This window comes from Lontra canadensis, unplaced genomic scaffold (assembly GCF_010015895.1).
Source record: "Lontra canadensis isolate GAN:19392208 unplaced genomic scaffold, GSC_riverotter_1.0 scaffold27, whole genome shotgun sequence".
NCBI lineage: Eukaryota > Metazoa > Chordata > Mammalia > Carnivora > Mustelidae > Lontra > Lontra canadensis.
Window position 1 is genome coordinate 15,456,324 of NW_022631021.1, and position 15,979 is coordinate 15,472,302.

At 41.0% G+C, this 15,979-nt stretch overlaps 1 protein-coding gene across 13 annotated transcripts in view; it reads left to right on the forward strand.

The window, feature by feature from the left end:
- Positions 1 to 15,979, forward strand: part of DST (dystonin) — a 466,510-nt gene that overhangs the window by 102,242 nt on the left and 348,289 nt on the right. For 12 of the 13 annotated variants that reach the window (XM_032864474.1, XM_032864488.1, XM_032864489.1 and 9 more), the window contains exon 4: positions 11,397 to 11,604. In XM_032864474.1, coding sequence (XP_032720365.1) covers positions 11,397 to 11,604 — 208 coding nt within the window. Of the gene's footprint in view, positions 1 to 11,135; positions 11,235 to 11,396; positions 11,605 to 15,979 lie in introns of those variants that run through there. The other variant, XM_032864482.1, reaches the window with a different exon arrangement.

The window sequence follows — 15,979 nt, forward strand, 5'->3', positions numbered from 1 at the left end:
GAAGGCAGCGGCTTAACCCACTGAGCCACCCAGGCGCCCCTTAATACCCACTTTTATTTTAAAAAGATATTATTTGTTTGAGAGAGAGAGAGAGCACAAGCAGAGGGAGGGTGGAGGGAGAGGGAGAAACAGATTTCCTGCCAAGCAGGGAGCCTGATGTTGGACTCAATTCCAGGGCCCTGAGATCATGACCTGAGCTGAAGGCAGATACTTAACTGGCGGAACCACCCAGGTGCCCCTTTAATACCCACTTTGAAATAAGGCGGCAGTAAGCAAGTAAGCAAGCAAGCAAGCAAGCAAGCAAGTATATTTCCTTCTACTTTGGTTCTAGAGTAATTCAAGACAGTCTTAAAAAGAAAAACGATGCTGGCGGAAGAAGATGTAGGAGGAGATAGCTGCTGTGGTGATTTTGTTGATGGGTTCTGTGTGTTTTTGAGACACACAGACAGACAGACACTCAGTACATCTATAGCCCTAGTTGGCAGAGCTTCCTCTTTGAACCTCTACTCCTGTGGGATCCACCTGCTGAAGCCAAGCTTTGAGCCAGTAGATTCATTCAATAGATAGTCACGAGGGTCCCACTCCCAAGAACTGGGATTCTAAAGTAAATATGACACAGTCACTGCCCACACAGTGAGTTTGAATCTTAGACTATAAACTCTAGTATAACATATGTCACTTTCTTTCTCTCTCTTTTTTCCTGTCAACTTAGGTTCTGACTCCCAGGCTCCCATTATGCTGGGTTGGATGTTCTTTGCTTCTTCCATCTTGGAGTTGTGTTAATGTTCTGGGTTCTTATAAGATGCCAATGTGTCATTGAATGGGGGGAATATTTGTGCTCCAGGTTGTGCTGACACACCCCCTATGATGGCCCCATTGGGCCCTTTAGGCTGTATCTGGGCTACTCTCAGTACACAGGGATCTTGAAATGTGAACCACAGGTTTGGTCCCCCTAGACATATCAGACAGCCATCTCTTTATGAGTCATTTTCTGGGATTTAAGAAGTTCCCTGCTCCAGGATCCACAGATGCTCCCTGTAGCCCAAGAGGGCCTCTTTTAAGGCTGGGCAAAGTCCTTTTCCCCAGAATCCTCTGCTCCTTTCTACAACCCTAGTCTCAACAGATTAGGTTTGTGGAAAACAAAAGCCAAGTGTACTTGCAGTCTCTTTCTGCTTCCTGCCCTGACACATAGCTTCCCCTAGGGATAAAGCAAGGAAGGGGCAGAGCCAGATTACCTTCTGAAAGAGAGATCCGTCACAAAGAGAAAATGAAATCTGAGGGAGCCTTTAGTGTATATGTGGGTCCGCTGAACCACACAGTTGTTCCAGATGGATCTCAAGTGTTCCAAGCGTGGGATGTATAACACATCTTCAGGAAAACCCAAATATTAGTTAAGGGCCTTTGGAGTGTACTTTGCATTTATTCCCCAGTGGAGAGGCTATGATTGGATTGGGCTACCACCATCCAGTATGAAGAATCTCAGCTGGGCAGAGTTTTCCACCAAATCAGCCCAGGGGCAGCGGGCTTCTTCATGTTCAGGCAGTGACTCATGATTCCAGTCAGTTGTGGCTGATGGTGGCAGGCTTGTTTTCACATAACACACCTGGGAACAAGCACTGTTTTCCTCAGAAAGGGACCGTGGAAGTGCCAAGCACTTAAAATTTCATGTACTTGGCTTCAGTGCAATAATAAGGCACTTTTTTTTAAATGAAAAAGTAATTTTTCCACTTAATTTAAGTAGTAACTGTTTGAAGTGAGCGAATAACTATGTAAAAGCTATTATCAAAAGCGATTTTCTGAAGTCGTATTAATGAAGATAGGTAATGAAAATGAAGGTATAAAGACATAACCCCGCTTATGTTTCTACAGGGAAGAATTGAATACCTATAATTGCCTTTTTTTTTTTTTTTAATCCTAATGTGTTTGTTCTAAGTTTTGGTTGTTGTTTTCAACAATGGAGATAATGAATTTAAAGGAAACAGAAGAGGCCTGTATTGGAAAGATACAAGGAGCTCCCAAAGAACTGAAATGTTCAACTAATACTCTTGGGAAAGATAGGAAGGATAGATACCAAACTACATGGAGTTTGTCTGCTGAGAGCTGTTATTAATGTGACCTCATTCCAATAACTTCTAGTCACTGTGTCTCTGTTTGTTGCTTCAAATTCCCTGGACTGACAATCATATTGGCTCAGCTGGAATAAGTCACCTACCCTTGGATCATCCCAAGGTGAATAGGTAACATCACTTAATGCTTAAATTTACTTAATGCTTTCTCCATGTTGGGCATTGCTAAAGCACTTTTCATGTATTGTTTATTCTTCTACAATAGCCTTATGTCTTATGCACTGTGATGTTTCCCATTTCTCAGATGAGAAAACCAAAGCCCAGAGAGGCCAGGCAGTTACCCCAAGGTCATATAGCTTTCTCCCAACATTCAGTCTTTGGCACAGTATGCACGGATCTTTAACTTTATAACAAGACAATATAGATAGTATTTGGGATTTGGTCTTTGCAAATGTCCTGTGTTTCTATCTTAGGGCCCCATATATGTGATCATAGCCTACATCTTTTTTTCAAACAGAAATCAGAGCTATAACCTGGCTGTTGAAAGTATTTGGTATCAAAACACCCTCCATGACTTACTCAAAGGTAGGAGAAACATTTGGTAGCAGATTTGACCATGGGCAGGGGCTGGAGCAGACAACAGTGGGGGTGAGCTGCAGTAGTGGTGGGTGGATGGGCCCACCAGATTGATGGAGATAATGAGCCAGCATTTACGGAAGTTCATACAGTTTGGTTCCATTTCCTGGATATTGGAAATGTTAACTAGGGTTCTTGGGGATGGAGCAGAATGAGATTAGCACTTGGATGCCAGCAGGAACATGGAATCACCTATTCCTATTTAACATTAATTTAACTGAGATATTTTGATAACCCTCTCCTTTTGTTTTATCTCCTCCTCTCCAGTTTCCTTTTTTAAACTGTCAGCCTATTGATTTACCATTATCCCTTACTTTTCTCACCTCCTTTACTTTCTGAATGCAACAGTGTTGCCTGTCCCTTTCTTTATGGCTTAATTTATGCTAGGGCCACAAACTCATAGGCCAGGTATTATAGATAGATAAATGAAGTGAGCCAGGTAAGGACTGTGTAGAATGGAAAGCACATGTCCTTTCCAAAAAGGGAAAATCTGCTAGTCTCAATGCTTCACATCCACATTTTCATGTAAAATTTCCAATTTTTTAAATGTTTATCATTAGTCAGTTTTTAAAAATGAGTAGGCTCATCACAAAACATCTGTGGGATGACTCTATCAGCAGTTGGCAGTTTTGGACATGATACTGTTGGAGGAATGACGGAGGTGGGGAACACTTGAATCTCCATCCTGGCTTCTAAAGGGACTGTAGATGTTCTACTCTGTTTTCTGAGTCAGCATCTCTCTACTAATTGGCTTTATATTATTTTTATTTTTTTTTAAAGATTTTATTTATTTATTTGACAGAGAGCACAATTAGGCAGAGAGGCAGGCAGTGAGATGGGGGAGTAGGCTCCCCGCCGAGCAGAGAGCCTGATGTGGGGCTCCATCCCAGGACCCTGGGATCATGACCCAAGCCGAAGGCAGAAGCTCCAACCCACTGAGCCACCTAGGCGCCCCTGGCTTTATATTATTAATCACATCTTTATTATTTATTTAAAAAAATATTTTATTTATTTATTTGAGAGAGAGTGAGCAAGAGAGAGAACATGAGCAGGGGGAGGGGCAGAGGGAGAGGGAGAAGCAGGCTCCCCACTGAGCAGGTAGCCTGATGTGAGACTCAATCACAGGCCCCGGGATCATGCATGACCTGAGCTGTAGGCAGGCACTTAACCTCCTGAGCCACCCAGTCACCCCTTAATCACATCTTTATGTATATATTTGCATTATCGTACTGGAAGAGGTATTTTTCAGCCTAACGCATTAAGATGATAATATTTGAATATAAGTTGGCTGTTTTCTCTCCTCTACTCTTCCAGTTGGACTTTAAGCTCCTCTAAGGCAGAAGACTATGTGTGCGGAAGACATATTTTTAATTGTTGATATAAATAAATATCCATTTAAAATATAAGATGAGGTATTCTCTAGTTAGAGAGATGTTTTTGGTATTCAAGTTTGTCTTCCTAATGTGTTTCTGTTTTGTGGGGCTATTTTCAGTGTTGTGTTTGTCCTTCCTTAAGGCAAATTATTTGAAATGTTCTTCCTCAGTTTTGAGAGACTTTCTGCAGATCCTCAAATGTAGACTAGTTCTTGTCTCTGCTTTTATAATTTTAATATGATTAAATGAAGCTGGACTTGCAAAAAAAAAGTCTATTTGTAAGATTTTTACAATTAAAAAATGGTATTTTGATATCTATTATAATTTTTCTTTTATTTGTGATCTTTTTGGGGAGAAGATTTGCAGAGGTTTCAGAACACATAGGACCAAAGAATATTAGAGTTGGGAGAGGATAATAAAATCAACGTTCCACTCAGTGAAGGCTTGGTCTCTTGCAGTGGGAAGATGCTTACTACCATATGAAGCAGTCCTTTCCACTTTTAAGTGGTTGTATATTTTTGTTTGGTTTTTCTTCATTGTGAACTGATAGCTGTCTCTCATCATTTCCATCCTTTGAGCCTAGTATTGAGCACAGAATAAGTCTACTCCTTTTGGGCTCCCCAAATACATGGTAAGATCTTTGAGGGCAATATGTTAAGACGTTCCTCTAGTGCCTATGAGTCACATTTTAGGGCATTTAATGGCATGTGGTTGAGAGCACAGGCTTTGAGGTCAAAGGAGCCAGATGGAAATTCTGGCTCTTCTGATAGAATGACTATGGACAAATTACTTAACCTCTCCAAAGCTCGTTCTTGGGTTGCAGTGAGTATTAAATAAGATAGTGAATGAAAATGCTCAGTACAGTCCCTGACGATGGTTGTTCAGTAAATGATGTGTATAGTTAGAACATGCTGGTTAGACTGAAAGGAAGGAAGTCTTGCAGAATATTTTAATGCTAAGCCAAGACTGCCTAGAATCTGAAGCCATGCTCCTCCCAGAAATGAGTGTTTGATGCTTATCTTAGAGAGCTCCTTATACAGCTAGAGGAAAATTATGTTGTCTGATCTTAGTTTCCCCAGAAACATAAGACCAAGGAACACTCTTAACTAATGCATAATCTTTCTAATCTAGGAAGAGTCTGTGTCCAGAATTCCAGTGGTCTTCCTTCATAGGCTTATGAACTGGGGCTCTCCACCTAGAAAGAAACCTTTGACTTCCTTAATTCTTTGCCCAAAGCCTCCTGCCTGAGTGAGATCCAAGAACCTTCCAGCTTCCTTTCCTTCTGACCTCTCTTTCCCCCTAACTCCTCCTAAGCTCTTCTTCCTCTCTCCCCTAAAAGGAGAGAGTGAGGGACAGCTGATGTCTTGCCAAACAAGAAGGCCCTTCCCTCTTACTGTTTAAAGGTGGTCTCCAGGGGCTCCTGGGTGGCTTATTTGGTTAAGCGTCTGCCTTCGGCTCAGGTCATGATCCCAGGGTCTTGGGATCAAGTCCTGTGTCAGTGTCCCTGCTCAGCAGGGAGTCTGCTTCTCCTGCTTCCTCTGCTGTTTCCTCCACTTGTGGGCTCGTTCTTTCTCTCTCTCTTGCTGTCTGTCAAATAAATAAATAAAATCTTAAAAAAAAATAGAGGTGGTTTCCAATGGGAGGCTAATTAAAAGTTATTTATATGATGAGAGAGTACTTGAATTGTTCAGCTGGTTTTGAAAAAAATTTAAAAACAAGCACATAGTCCCCACAGTTTACTGTAACTCATTTTGTCTTCAAGGGGTTAAATGTACTTTCTTACATTTTCATTAATTGTTTTCTTCAGCATCTGTTTATTTGTGGTAAAGATTGTCTTCTTTATTATTATTTATTTATTATTATTGTATTATTTATTAGATAGTGGGCCCTTGCTTTTTTGACTTACTTCCCAGTAAAAAACTAGGATATAAGTGGTTTTTTTTTGTGCCATACTTTGCATTTTTACATAACATGCAAGAAGCTAGTATTTGTACTTGCCTAATCAATAGGATTTTAAACAAAATTGGAATCTATGTTGTTAAGGTTTTGACATCTTTCTTTTTGTTTATGTAAAATATAAAAAAAGTGATACTGAACCAACTAGGTTTACTGGGCTATATTTAAATGAATAACAATGGAGCCTATTTTATATCCTTCCATCTAAAACTCTGCTTGGGATTGAAGCAAGCTCATCACCTTTCTCAGGAGTCTTGTTGACCTAGGCCACTGCTTTGGTGCTTATCTAATTCTCTACATGTATACCAAGAAATGTTACAAGAAATCACTCCGATAGATACTATCACTGTATACTTACAACATGGGATTTTGGTTTTGTGAGAACAGGCCTAGACTAAGCAACACTTAGAGAAACTGAGAAAGGTCATGCTTATGTGTTTCCCCCAATTCTTCATTTTGACAATATTCAAATGTATAGAAAAGTTGAAAGAGTAGTATAGTGGATACTTATTATTAACCTATTGCTATATTTACCAGTCCTTTTGTTTTATTAAAACAATTCAAAATAAGTACAGATGTCATGAGTTTCTCCAGCCTGGAAGGTAAGACTAAAGTGTCCCAAGATAAGGACTCTTTCTTACACAACTACAGTATCATTATCATACCTTAGACAATTAACAATAATTTCCTAATAATATCTAATAAGCAATCCATGATCTATGTTCAGCTGATCCCAGTTGTTTCTAACATGTCTTTTGGCTTAAAAAAAAAAGTATAGAATCTCATCAAGGTTCATGAATTTGCTGTTATGCTTCGTTTGTCTTTTAAATTTAGAACATTCTCTGTTTTTTGGGTATGTATATTTCTTGACATTGACGTTTATGAAGAGTCCAGGATAGTTATTTTATCGGATGCCCCACAATCTAGATTGTCTAATTGTTCTTTTCTTTTTTAAATTTTAAATATTTTATTTATTTATTATTTAAGAGAGAAAGAGAGTGTGAGTGGGGGAGGAACAGAGAGGGAGGGGGAAAGAATTTCCAGCAGGCTCTGCGCTGAGTGGAGCCATCTCAGCACTGGGCTCCATCTCATGACCCTGAGACCGTGACCTGAGCCTCAACCAAGAGTCAGATGCTTAACTGACTGAGCCACCCAGGCACCCCTGCCTAATTATTTCTTTACGTGCTTTTTAGTTTTTAACCCTTTGGAAATATATTTACAGACGTGTGCATAAAATATAGATATGAAGGTTTGTGGAAGTTACCTTTCCAGTCTCTGGGATCCTAAAAGTCTGGCTCTTTTATAAACCCTTATCTCTGCACTTGTTTCTCCATTGCAGTTAGAGAATGTCTAGTGCAGAGACAATTTCCTGGCACTTTCCTGCAGATCAGGGTACTAAGGCTGGGCGGCTTCCAATTTAGGCAGTTCCATTGTATTTATCTCAGATCCCCCCACCGGGGTTTCAGTTAGAGAAGTTATTGTTTAGTTCCCCTTCTAAAAATGTTGCATTCTGTAATTATCTTGGCTTTAAGGCATTTGGGTTGTTTTTATACTATGTGAATGCACTGGCTATTAGGAAAGTCACTTTAAAATTTGGGTGATCTAATTCAATTGTTAAAACTGCCTTAATAATTAGGTTGTAATAAGACACAATACAGTGTATACAGGTTCCTCACAACCTGGTGTTTTGGGCTGTAGAGACCCAGCATCGATCCAGAGGTGGTTCAGAGTTCTTTATTAAAAAAAAAAAGAAAAGGCCAAATGTTAAAAATATTATGACCTGGGACGCCTGGATGGCTCAGTAGGTTAAATCCTCTGCCTTCTGCTCAGGTCATGATCCCAGGGTGCTGGGATTGAGCCCCGCATCAGGCTCTCTGCTCAGCAGGGAGCCTGCTTCCTCCTCTCTCTCTGCCTGCCTCTCTGCCCACTTGTCATCTCTGTCTGTCAAATAAATAAAATCTTTTAAAAAAAATATTATGATGTAGGTCAACTTTGTCTTTACTCTTCTAATTACCTCTACTTTTCTTCCTGCATACTCACAGTGCTTTCTTATTTTTCTTGTTCTCAACGCAAATGCTAAATGGTGATGATAGATGATGGTGTAAATTGGGGTCCTTAACCTGAAGTCAGTGGGTCAGTGAACCCAAGAAAATCATATGCAACATCTGTGTATATTTGCCCATGTGCTCTGTTCTGGAGAGATGTTTCCATAGATTTCTTCAACTTTTCAGGGGTGCCTGTGAGCCCCAAGTGGTTAAAGGCACTGGTTAAATAGTTACTTCCTACTAGAGCCTTTGCTATTCTGACTGTTAGTATAGTATCTTTCTTTTTAGTAATCTTTTTGTGTGTTTGTTCTGGATTAAAATATTACAAGAAATAAAATTAAATCTATTTATAGTATTAGTCAACACCCAGAGATAACCATTGTTTACATACTGGTAAATGGTTATCTACCTACCTATCATCTGTCTACCTATTTATCAATCATGTATCTGTTAATCCATCTACACACACACACACACACATTTTTTAAAGGAATCATTCTATATGAACTCTTTATACTTTTCTAAGTGTAGATCGATAACACTTTTCTTTAATTGTTGCATTGTAGCTCATTATATGGATATACTGTAATTATCCCATTTCCTATTCATGGACATAGATGTTTATATTTTAATAGGAATCAAACCTTAGGCAAAGTTTGAACAAGGGAGATCTTGGAGCTTTTGCTGGTTGCAAGAACCCTCTTTGTCTTATCCTTGCTAGCCCCACATCAAAGACGAGGCTCTGGATTTTGGGCCAGAGAACATGTTTGTTTTTTCCAAAAAAATGAGAACTGTACTCTTACATGCCTCCCTCTAGCCCCCAAGATAGTGACATGAATTGGCAAGTCATCTCAAATCAGTAAAGCATATAACAGTCTTATAGGATCGATCGCCTTCAGAGCAGCTTCTTTTAAATCCGTTCTCAATTTTCAAGATTCAAATGGACCTAATTTTGTATAGTTTACTTACATTTTTAAAAGTGTTTATGAAAATTATTATTGAAAAAAAAAACAAAAACCAAAACCCCGAATACTTTCTTAAAATGCTTGAATCGTGTAACATAGGAGACTTGACCAAAATATAAATATGTATGATTTCCCTGGGTCTCTGTGTCTGTGTCTATATTTTCATATGATATATTGCCGAAAGAGGTTTTGCTGATTGTCTTTTTTTCCTTTTATCTCTTATCTGTTTACCACTGACACTACCAGATTAGAGGCTGCCCTAGTCAACACCCTTGGGTCCTGGGGTAGTAACTGTTCCCATCTGGCTGCGTGTGATTAATGGTGTTTATGTCATGGCATAAATCACGTCTTGCTGTTCAATCAGCTGAGACACTGGTCATTAAAAAAAATTATCTATAAAAATCAATAACCAGTGGTTTTTGGAACGGAGCAGTTCTTTAACAGTTATTCCCTAAGTCTGTCTGTAAAGATAAACAATCAAATTACTATAGTCACTGAAATTGTGCAGGCAACAAGAGATATAATCTCGCAGATAAAGGATGACCTTAAGTAAGGACAGGTTGGAAGCCATTTTAAGGAAGACAAGGCAACCAAAGAAACCCAATACCCTTTTGAAAGTCTTCAAGAATGTCCCCCTTTTTCATGGATCCAGCTGACAACACCACCTCAGAGAGCTCAAGATGAATTTTCTGAAAAGCGTGGAAAATAAATTAGGTTGATAATAGCATTCTGTGACTGACTTAATACCACTCACAACTCCCTGTGGACTCTAGCTACAATACAGAAAAATCAATTTTATTTATTTACCTAATGTTTATGAGGAGAACACACAAAATCTGAATAAATAAATTAGCCAAGGTGATGAAATGGCAGGTAAAATAAAATGGAAGACCACTTTTTCGGGGAAGAATAGAGCTAAAGATAACCCTTAGACACTTTACTTTGTGGGAGATATTATGTGTACTGTTAAAATGGTGGTGTTGACCGTGTGTAACAACATGCCTGAATAGAGCGGGGCAAGATTAATAGTCCTGATTCACTTATAGTTTGTTTCACAGGCTGTGGGTGAGTGCTTTGGGATGTTGCTCACACAGCCTGTTTTGCTGCAGTAGCCACCGCTTTTGTGAGCAGCCCAGTGTTTTTGCTCAAATTGGAGTATGCCTCACTGATTCCTGTCTGCAACTTGCTTCTGAGGAATCGGTGACTGCAAGATACGTTTCAGGAATTCGAGTTGTACCAGTTTTGCCATCTTTACGATGTGCCTCACTTAGCCAAGTGGAATTCTAAATGGGAAAGTGAAGACTTTCCTTTGATACTTTATAACTCTGTTCCCAGAGCAGATCACATCCTGATTTCCACAGTAAGCTGGTGGCTGTCTACAGGATCACAAACCCAACTCCATCAAGAAGGCAGGACTGATCCCTCGTGCCCTTTCCCTGAATGGAAGATAGAACCCTTTTAGCAAGATATGATCCCGCAGATTTGTCCCTACTTGATGAAGGGAGGACTAACCTTCAGGCAAAGTGCTTTGGTGGAAACATCCTGTTTCTCCCTTCCCTGTGTGATGACCAGGAGCTGAGAAGGGCTCTGTTTCCTGTCACTGTGCTGCCATCATCCTCATTTACATTATTGGCAGCTGTTACTTTGTTAGAAGTTTAAATTATCTGAAGAACTCTCAACTGAGTTCAGATGTTTGTTTATTGGCGCTGTCCTAGGCTTCTGAAAACAGTCTTTTGTGTTCTCCCAGCCTTAAGAAAAGCTCTTCTCAGAATCTGTTCTTCCTCTCTCCTTGCTCTTTTCTGGAAACCTGCTTCAATCTCATGAAGCAAATTAAATAAAGAGGACAAGGGGCTTAAAGCTCGTCAGAAAGGAGACTCCAGCGGTGAGGCGACCCGAAACGGAAAGGAATTGGGACTCAACATCCTGCATTTGTGCTTTGTTTTTGAAACTTCGAGTTGGTTGCCTTAATGAATTAACCAGCAGCCTAATGGAAAATGTTTCTCCTGTCCTGGTGGGGGAGCCAAATACTATAGATTTGTAACAGGAAGGCTGTTGATTCTGGCTTCATTGTTGGGCCAGTCATTTGTGAGCTGGTGGCCGGACCGCAGGCCACACACTTCTCTGCACATCTTCCATGTATTGGGACTGCCTGGGTTTTGTTTCTGCTGTCGGAGGCGCCGCGGAGAAAAGATGGTGAGCCCTGGGTTTCATTTCTTGTTTGTGTATCGCTTCAGCGTTGAGGATGGTACAGGATGCCAGACTCCGTTCGGGGGCAGGGAGGGGGCCGTTGAAATCGATGAGCATATGTGAGTGTTATGCTGTTAATGCTTTTTTTTTCTGTGTCATCCTCTGTAGAGTTCCGGGAACGCGTCCTATCGCTGCTCTATGTCTTCCTCTGCGGATTTTTCTGATGAGGATGATTTCAGCCAGAAATCTGGCTCCGCATCTCCAGCTCCGGGAGACACCTTACCCTGGAATTTGCCTAAACATGAGAGATCAAAAAGAAAGATTCATGGGGGCTCAGTGCTGGACCCCGCTGAGAGGGCAGTGCTTAGGATAGCAGGTAAGCTCTTCGGGGAGGGGACGGATCCCTGACGGGAGTTGGGGAAATTCACCCATCTGCGACCCGGGGAGCCAGAGCTGGGAGCTGATGCACTGGGCAGAGGTCTGTGCTCAAGGTGGGGGGAGGAGGATGACCATGTTTACTTTATGCTTGATTTCCATCGAGAAAGCAGTTTGCCTAGCCTGCTGGTGACTAAGCTGTTTGGCCCTGTCTTCTGGTTGGATGGATTGATACCTTCGAATTGCAAGGGGGATATTTACAGACATCTGCATTAAACTTTCCCTATTTACATGCCCTAGCTGCTGTGACGTTCTGAAAGTATTAACTTCTGTGATTCTTAGTGTATTTGCTAGAATCTGTGAGAAAGCTCCCTTCATTTCCATTTTTTGCCCAGGGACACTGAGCTTCGCAGGTTTAACTGGGGTGGATTCCTGGTGTTTGGTATCCGGAATTGCAGAGGGAAATCCAGCAACTTGGATGCCATTTTTTTTTTTTTTTTTTTTTTTTTAAATTGTAGCATCTCTGTCAGAGTCATGTGTCCATAGCAGCTTTCCGTCCCTGGTGCTTTTGAAGGTTTAGCTATCATGCATTCCTGATTAATTAATATAGGGGAGGTGCCAATGTTTCTGTTCTGTTACCGGTGTTCCCTTGCACTGGGTGTAGAAGTCGAACCAGAAGGGATGACTTGTTTTACCCAGCTGAAAGCTGAGAACACTGAGGAAACCAATCCTCCAACCTCACAGTGCCTGTGTGGTTTCTTCATATGTGTTCTGTGCACGAGACTTGCTTTCTGGGGTGATTGGTCCTCAGTTCCCTCCACAATTTTCTCTTTCAGAATGGTAATGGGTAGGATGGACTAAGTCTTTTGCGGTGGGGCGGGGTTTGCAAAGGCCAAAGGTCAGGTTTTGTCCCCAGCTGATTTCTGCAGCCAGTGGATCTGGCCTCTTTTCTTCTCCACTCCCGGACATTCACTCTGGGGTGGTGGGTGTGTGCCCACTCAGTTTCTTTTGCCTCCCACTGTAATGCAAAGTTGGTACTTTATATTCCTCTGAGGGGCTGGTGAGGACTAGTCCAGAGCCCAGGCACCACAGCAGCAGAGACACTCCCTACAGTCCCCCTAGTAGGATTTTCTGATTACAGGAAAAACAAACAGCGCCCAGACAGCCATTCTCTAGTCTGGGTTTCTGGGGCAACAGCCTTGAGCTGCTTCTGGCTGCTGTTTGTGAGATGCTGCCTGTTCTCTTCCAGGCCTTGAGGGGAGGGGTGGAGCAGTGAAAGGGTGGAAGGAGGGAGGGTCCTGGAGGGAGACTGTTTGGGAGCCAGTGAGACCAAGCAGGGGTAGTTTGGGGGAGCTGGAGCAGACCTAGCTCTCACCGCCCTCCTCAAGTATTAAAAAGTGTTTAGTCACTGAGGCCTGACTCCTTGCCCGGTGGAGATACTGCTTCATTCCCCACCCTGCCCCTCCATGAGCAGGTGTGAGGCATGGAGAGGAGGAGCCAGTATCTGCACAGTATCTTTGGCTCAGCAGAAAGGAAAGACAGGTGAAAGGAGGGTGCTGAGAGAATTTGGAGCTCTAGCCCATCAGAACAGGATGCCTGTGTTCCGTCCATTTTGTGGAGGGAAGAAGGTGCTTCTGGCTTGAGGTTTTTGTTGATGGTGACAGAAGTGGATAATCTGCTTTTTGATAGTGCAGGAAGAGGTTATGAGAGAAGGATTGGTCAGGTATTCGTGAGGGGGAATGAGATTATTTAAATTGAGGAAAACGACTAGGCCAGAAGTCCAGAGAAGTTGGGGGGACTAATCATCTGTGTACACTGTAGTTGGGGAAGAAATGGAAGAACTGGGGGTTCTGATGGGATGCAGTGGACAAGAAGATATTGGTAGATGGTAAACTCACTGAGGGCAGGGGCCATGTTTTATTTGTTCTAAAATGTTCGCTGAGTGGGGATAGGTATAAAGTTAGTGGTCGTTAGTGAACTTGAGACCTCAAAGTCACATACTTTAAAGAGATTAATCAAAAACAAAACAAAACTACAAACAGAATAAGCAGCCCTAGTATGGAAATGTGCTAATGTTTTTAAAATAAATATTGGTAAGTTGGCTGTTTTCTACACAAATCATAATAATCATATCTTGGGAGCAAAGACTTGGAGGCCAGTCTTCCGATATCTGTTTAAAAATAATGTAGCTAAAATATGAAATTCAAATATGTTATTTGTTCACCACTGATCACCCAGTGGAAGATAAGGCAACAGGGCATCTGAGCGATTTCGATGCTGTGGGTAGTTTGAAAATATACTATAAAAAGATTTCAACTTTTAACTTTATTAGACATTTTCACACTCTGCCTGAAACTCACCCATCTTTGAAATTCATCCCTAGGAAGAGATGGGGTGAGGTTCAGAAGTGGTTTGAGGATGTCCATTGTGTTCATTACTGAGTAATAAAGGAGTTGAAAGTCCAATATTTTTATTTGTTTTTAAGGTCATAAAAATAAAATTGAACATGAAAATGCCTAGAGTCAAAAAGACCTTATGGTGTGTGAGATAACTAAATTCATTCACATTTAATAAATATTGATCGAGTCCCTGGAATAAAATGAAGAAAAGCACATAGTTCTGCTTTTAAAGAAGTTATAGTCCAAAATGATAACTGGATATGTTGTTAGACTGTTACAACATGGCGTGAGAGATTAGTTATTATGGCTATATAAGTACCTAATATGAAAAGAATCCAGAGAAGAGTCTAATTAACATGGACAGAGAATGGAGCCTGAAAGCTTCTGAGGGGAGGTGCCACCTGAAGTGAGAATTAAAGAGCTTGATGGGAATAGGGGGAAAGGGAAGGCCACTTCAGAGGGATGGAACCATAAGAACAAAGGTGGGGAGATGTGTTTATATGGAAATTTCAAGTGCAATACATAGTAGAACATGGGATTTGGTAGAGAATAGCAGAAATGGAAAGGTGCCTGTGTGTAATACTGAGGAGATTGGACCATTCATGCTGTAAGTGGTGGGGAATTATTAAAGATTTTTTGGCAATGCAGTGATATAATCAGGTTTACATTTTAGAGAGTCTTAGGTCACATGTCTGACACTTGACGATTTTAAAAGTGCTTTTGCACATACTGTAGTGTTCTCACTTTAAAGTCGGAGATTGCACGCCTTTCCTATGTCTCAGGGTCAATGTGAGAAAAAGATGATGAAGTGTAAGGAATGGGGCTTTATAATATCCATTGTATAAATGACTTTTATATAAGAACTATAGATCTGCTGTTCTTAGTTACCGGATATGGTAGGCTGAGTTTTTTATTCTTGAAGTGCCCGTAAAGGTACACGGTTTGTTGGGAACAGTGCTATTTTAAAATATGGATTTTTGTCCCATGTAAATTCTTTAAAGTTGGAATTGAAGGGTCTAAGCAGAGTCAGACTTTGGACTCAGGCAAACTTGGATTTTAATTCTCCCTCTATCACAAGCTAGTTGTATTTTCTTTGGCAACTTACTGAATTTTTCTCAGCTTCACTTTCTCTATTAAAGGGTCATGGCTGTGGCAAGTAAATAAAGTAGTGAGTGCAAAACATTTTGCAAATTCTTTGGTATATGGTAAATGCTGTATAAATGATAGTTTGCAAATGGTCAGATGCTCTTATTTTTTAGAAAGATTTATTTATTTGAGAAAGAGAGAGAGAGAGAGTTCATGAGCAGGGGGAAAGGCAGAGGGAGAGAGAGGATTTCAACCAGACTTTGTGCTAAGCACGGAGCCCAACATGGGGCTTGATCTCACAACCCTGAGATCATGACCCAAGCTGAAACCAAGGGTCGAATCCTTAACCGACTGAGTCACCAGGCGCTCCATGGTCAGATGTTCTTATAAGCATTTACTGTGTTATCTCATTTAGTCTCTGAACAACCTTATGAAGTAGGTATAATTATTTTCTCCATTTTTTAGTCCAGAAATCTGCTGAGAGAGGGAGAGACTCTTCCCAAGGTCATACAACTAGCAAGTGGTGGATCTTGATCTGAATTCAGGCATTCTTAGCTCCAGAGGGTAGCCTCTTAACTGCTTCTGCTTCCCTATGGAATAGACTATTATTATTAGCAGGTTGACCCAATATTACCATTCCAAGAATGCATGGGGCAAAGGCTATCTTTATAGAAAACCCCAATGCTGCTGCTGTTCATTTTGACTGTCTCCTTAAAAGGAGAGTTAAAAATCAATTAAGAGTGCATTGATTATATTCACATACTGGATGCTGCTGGGTTTCAGTCTCTGATGGAGGCTCAGACTGTGCCCTCAATGACCCTAGTCATTGTAAAGGAGACAAAAGAATTTTGAGAGAGATTCATGTACGTGTGTGGTCTATAAATGGAATGA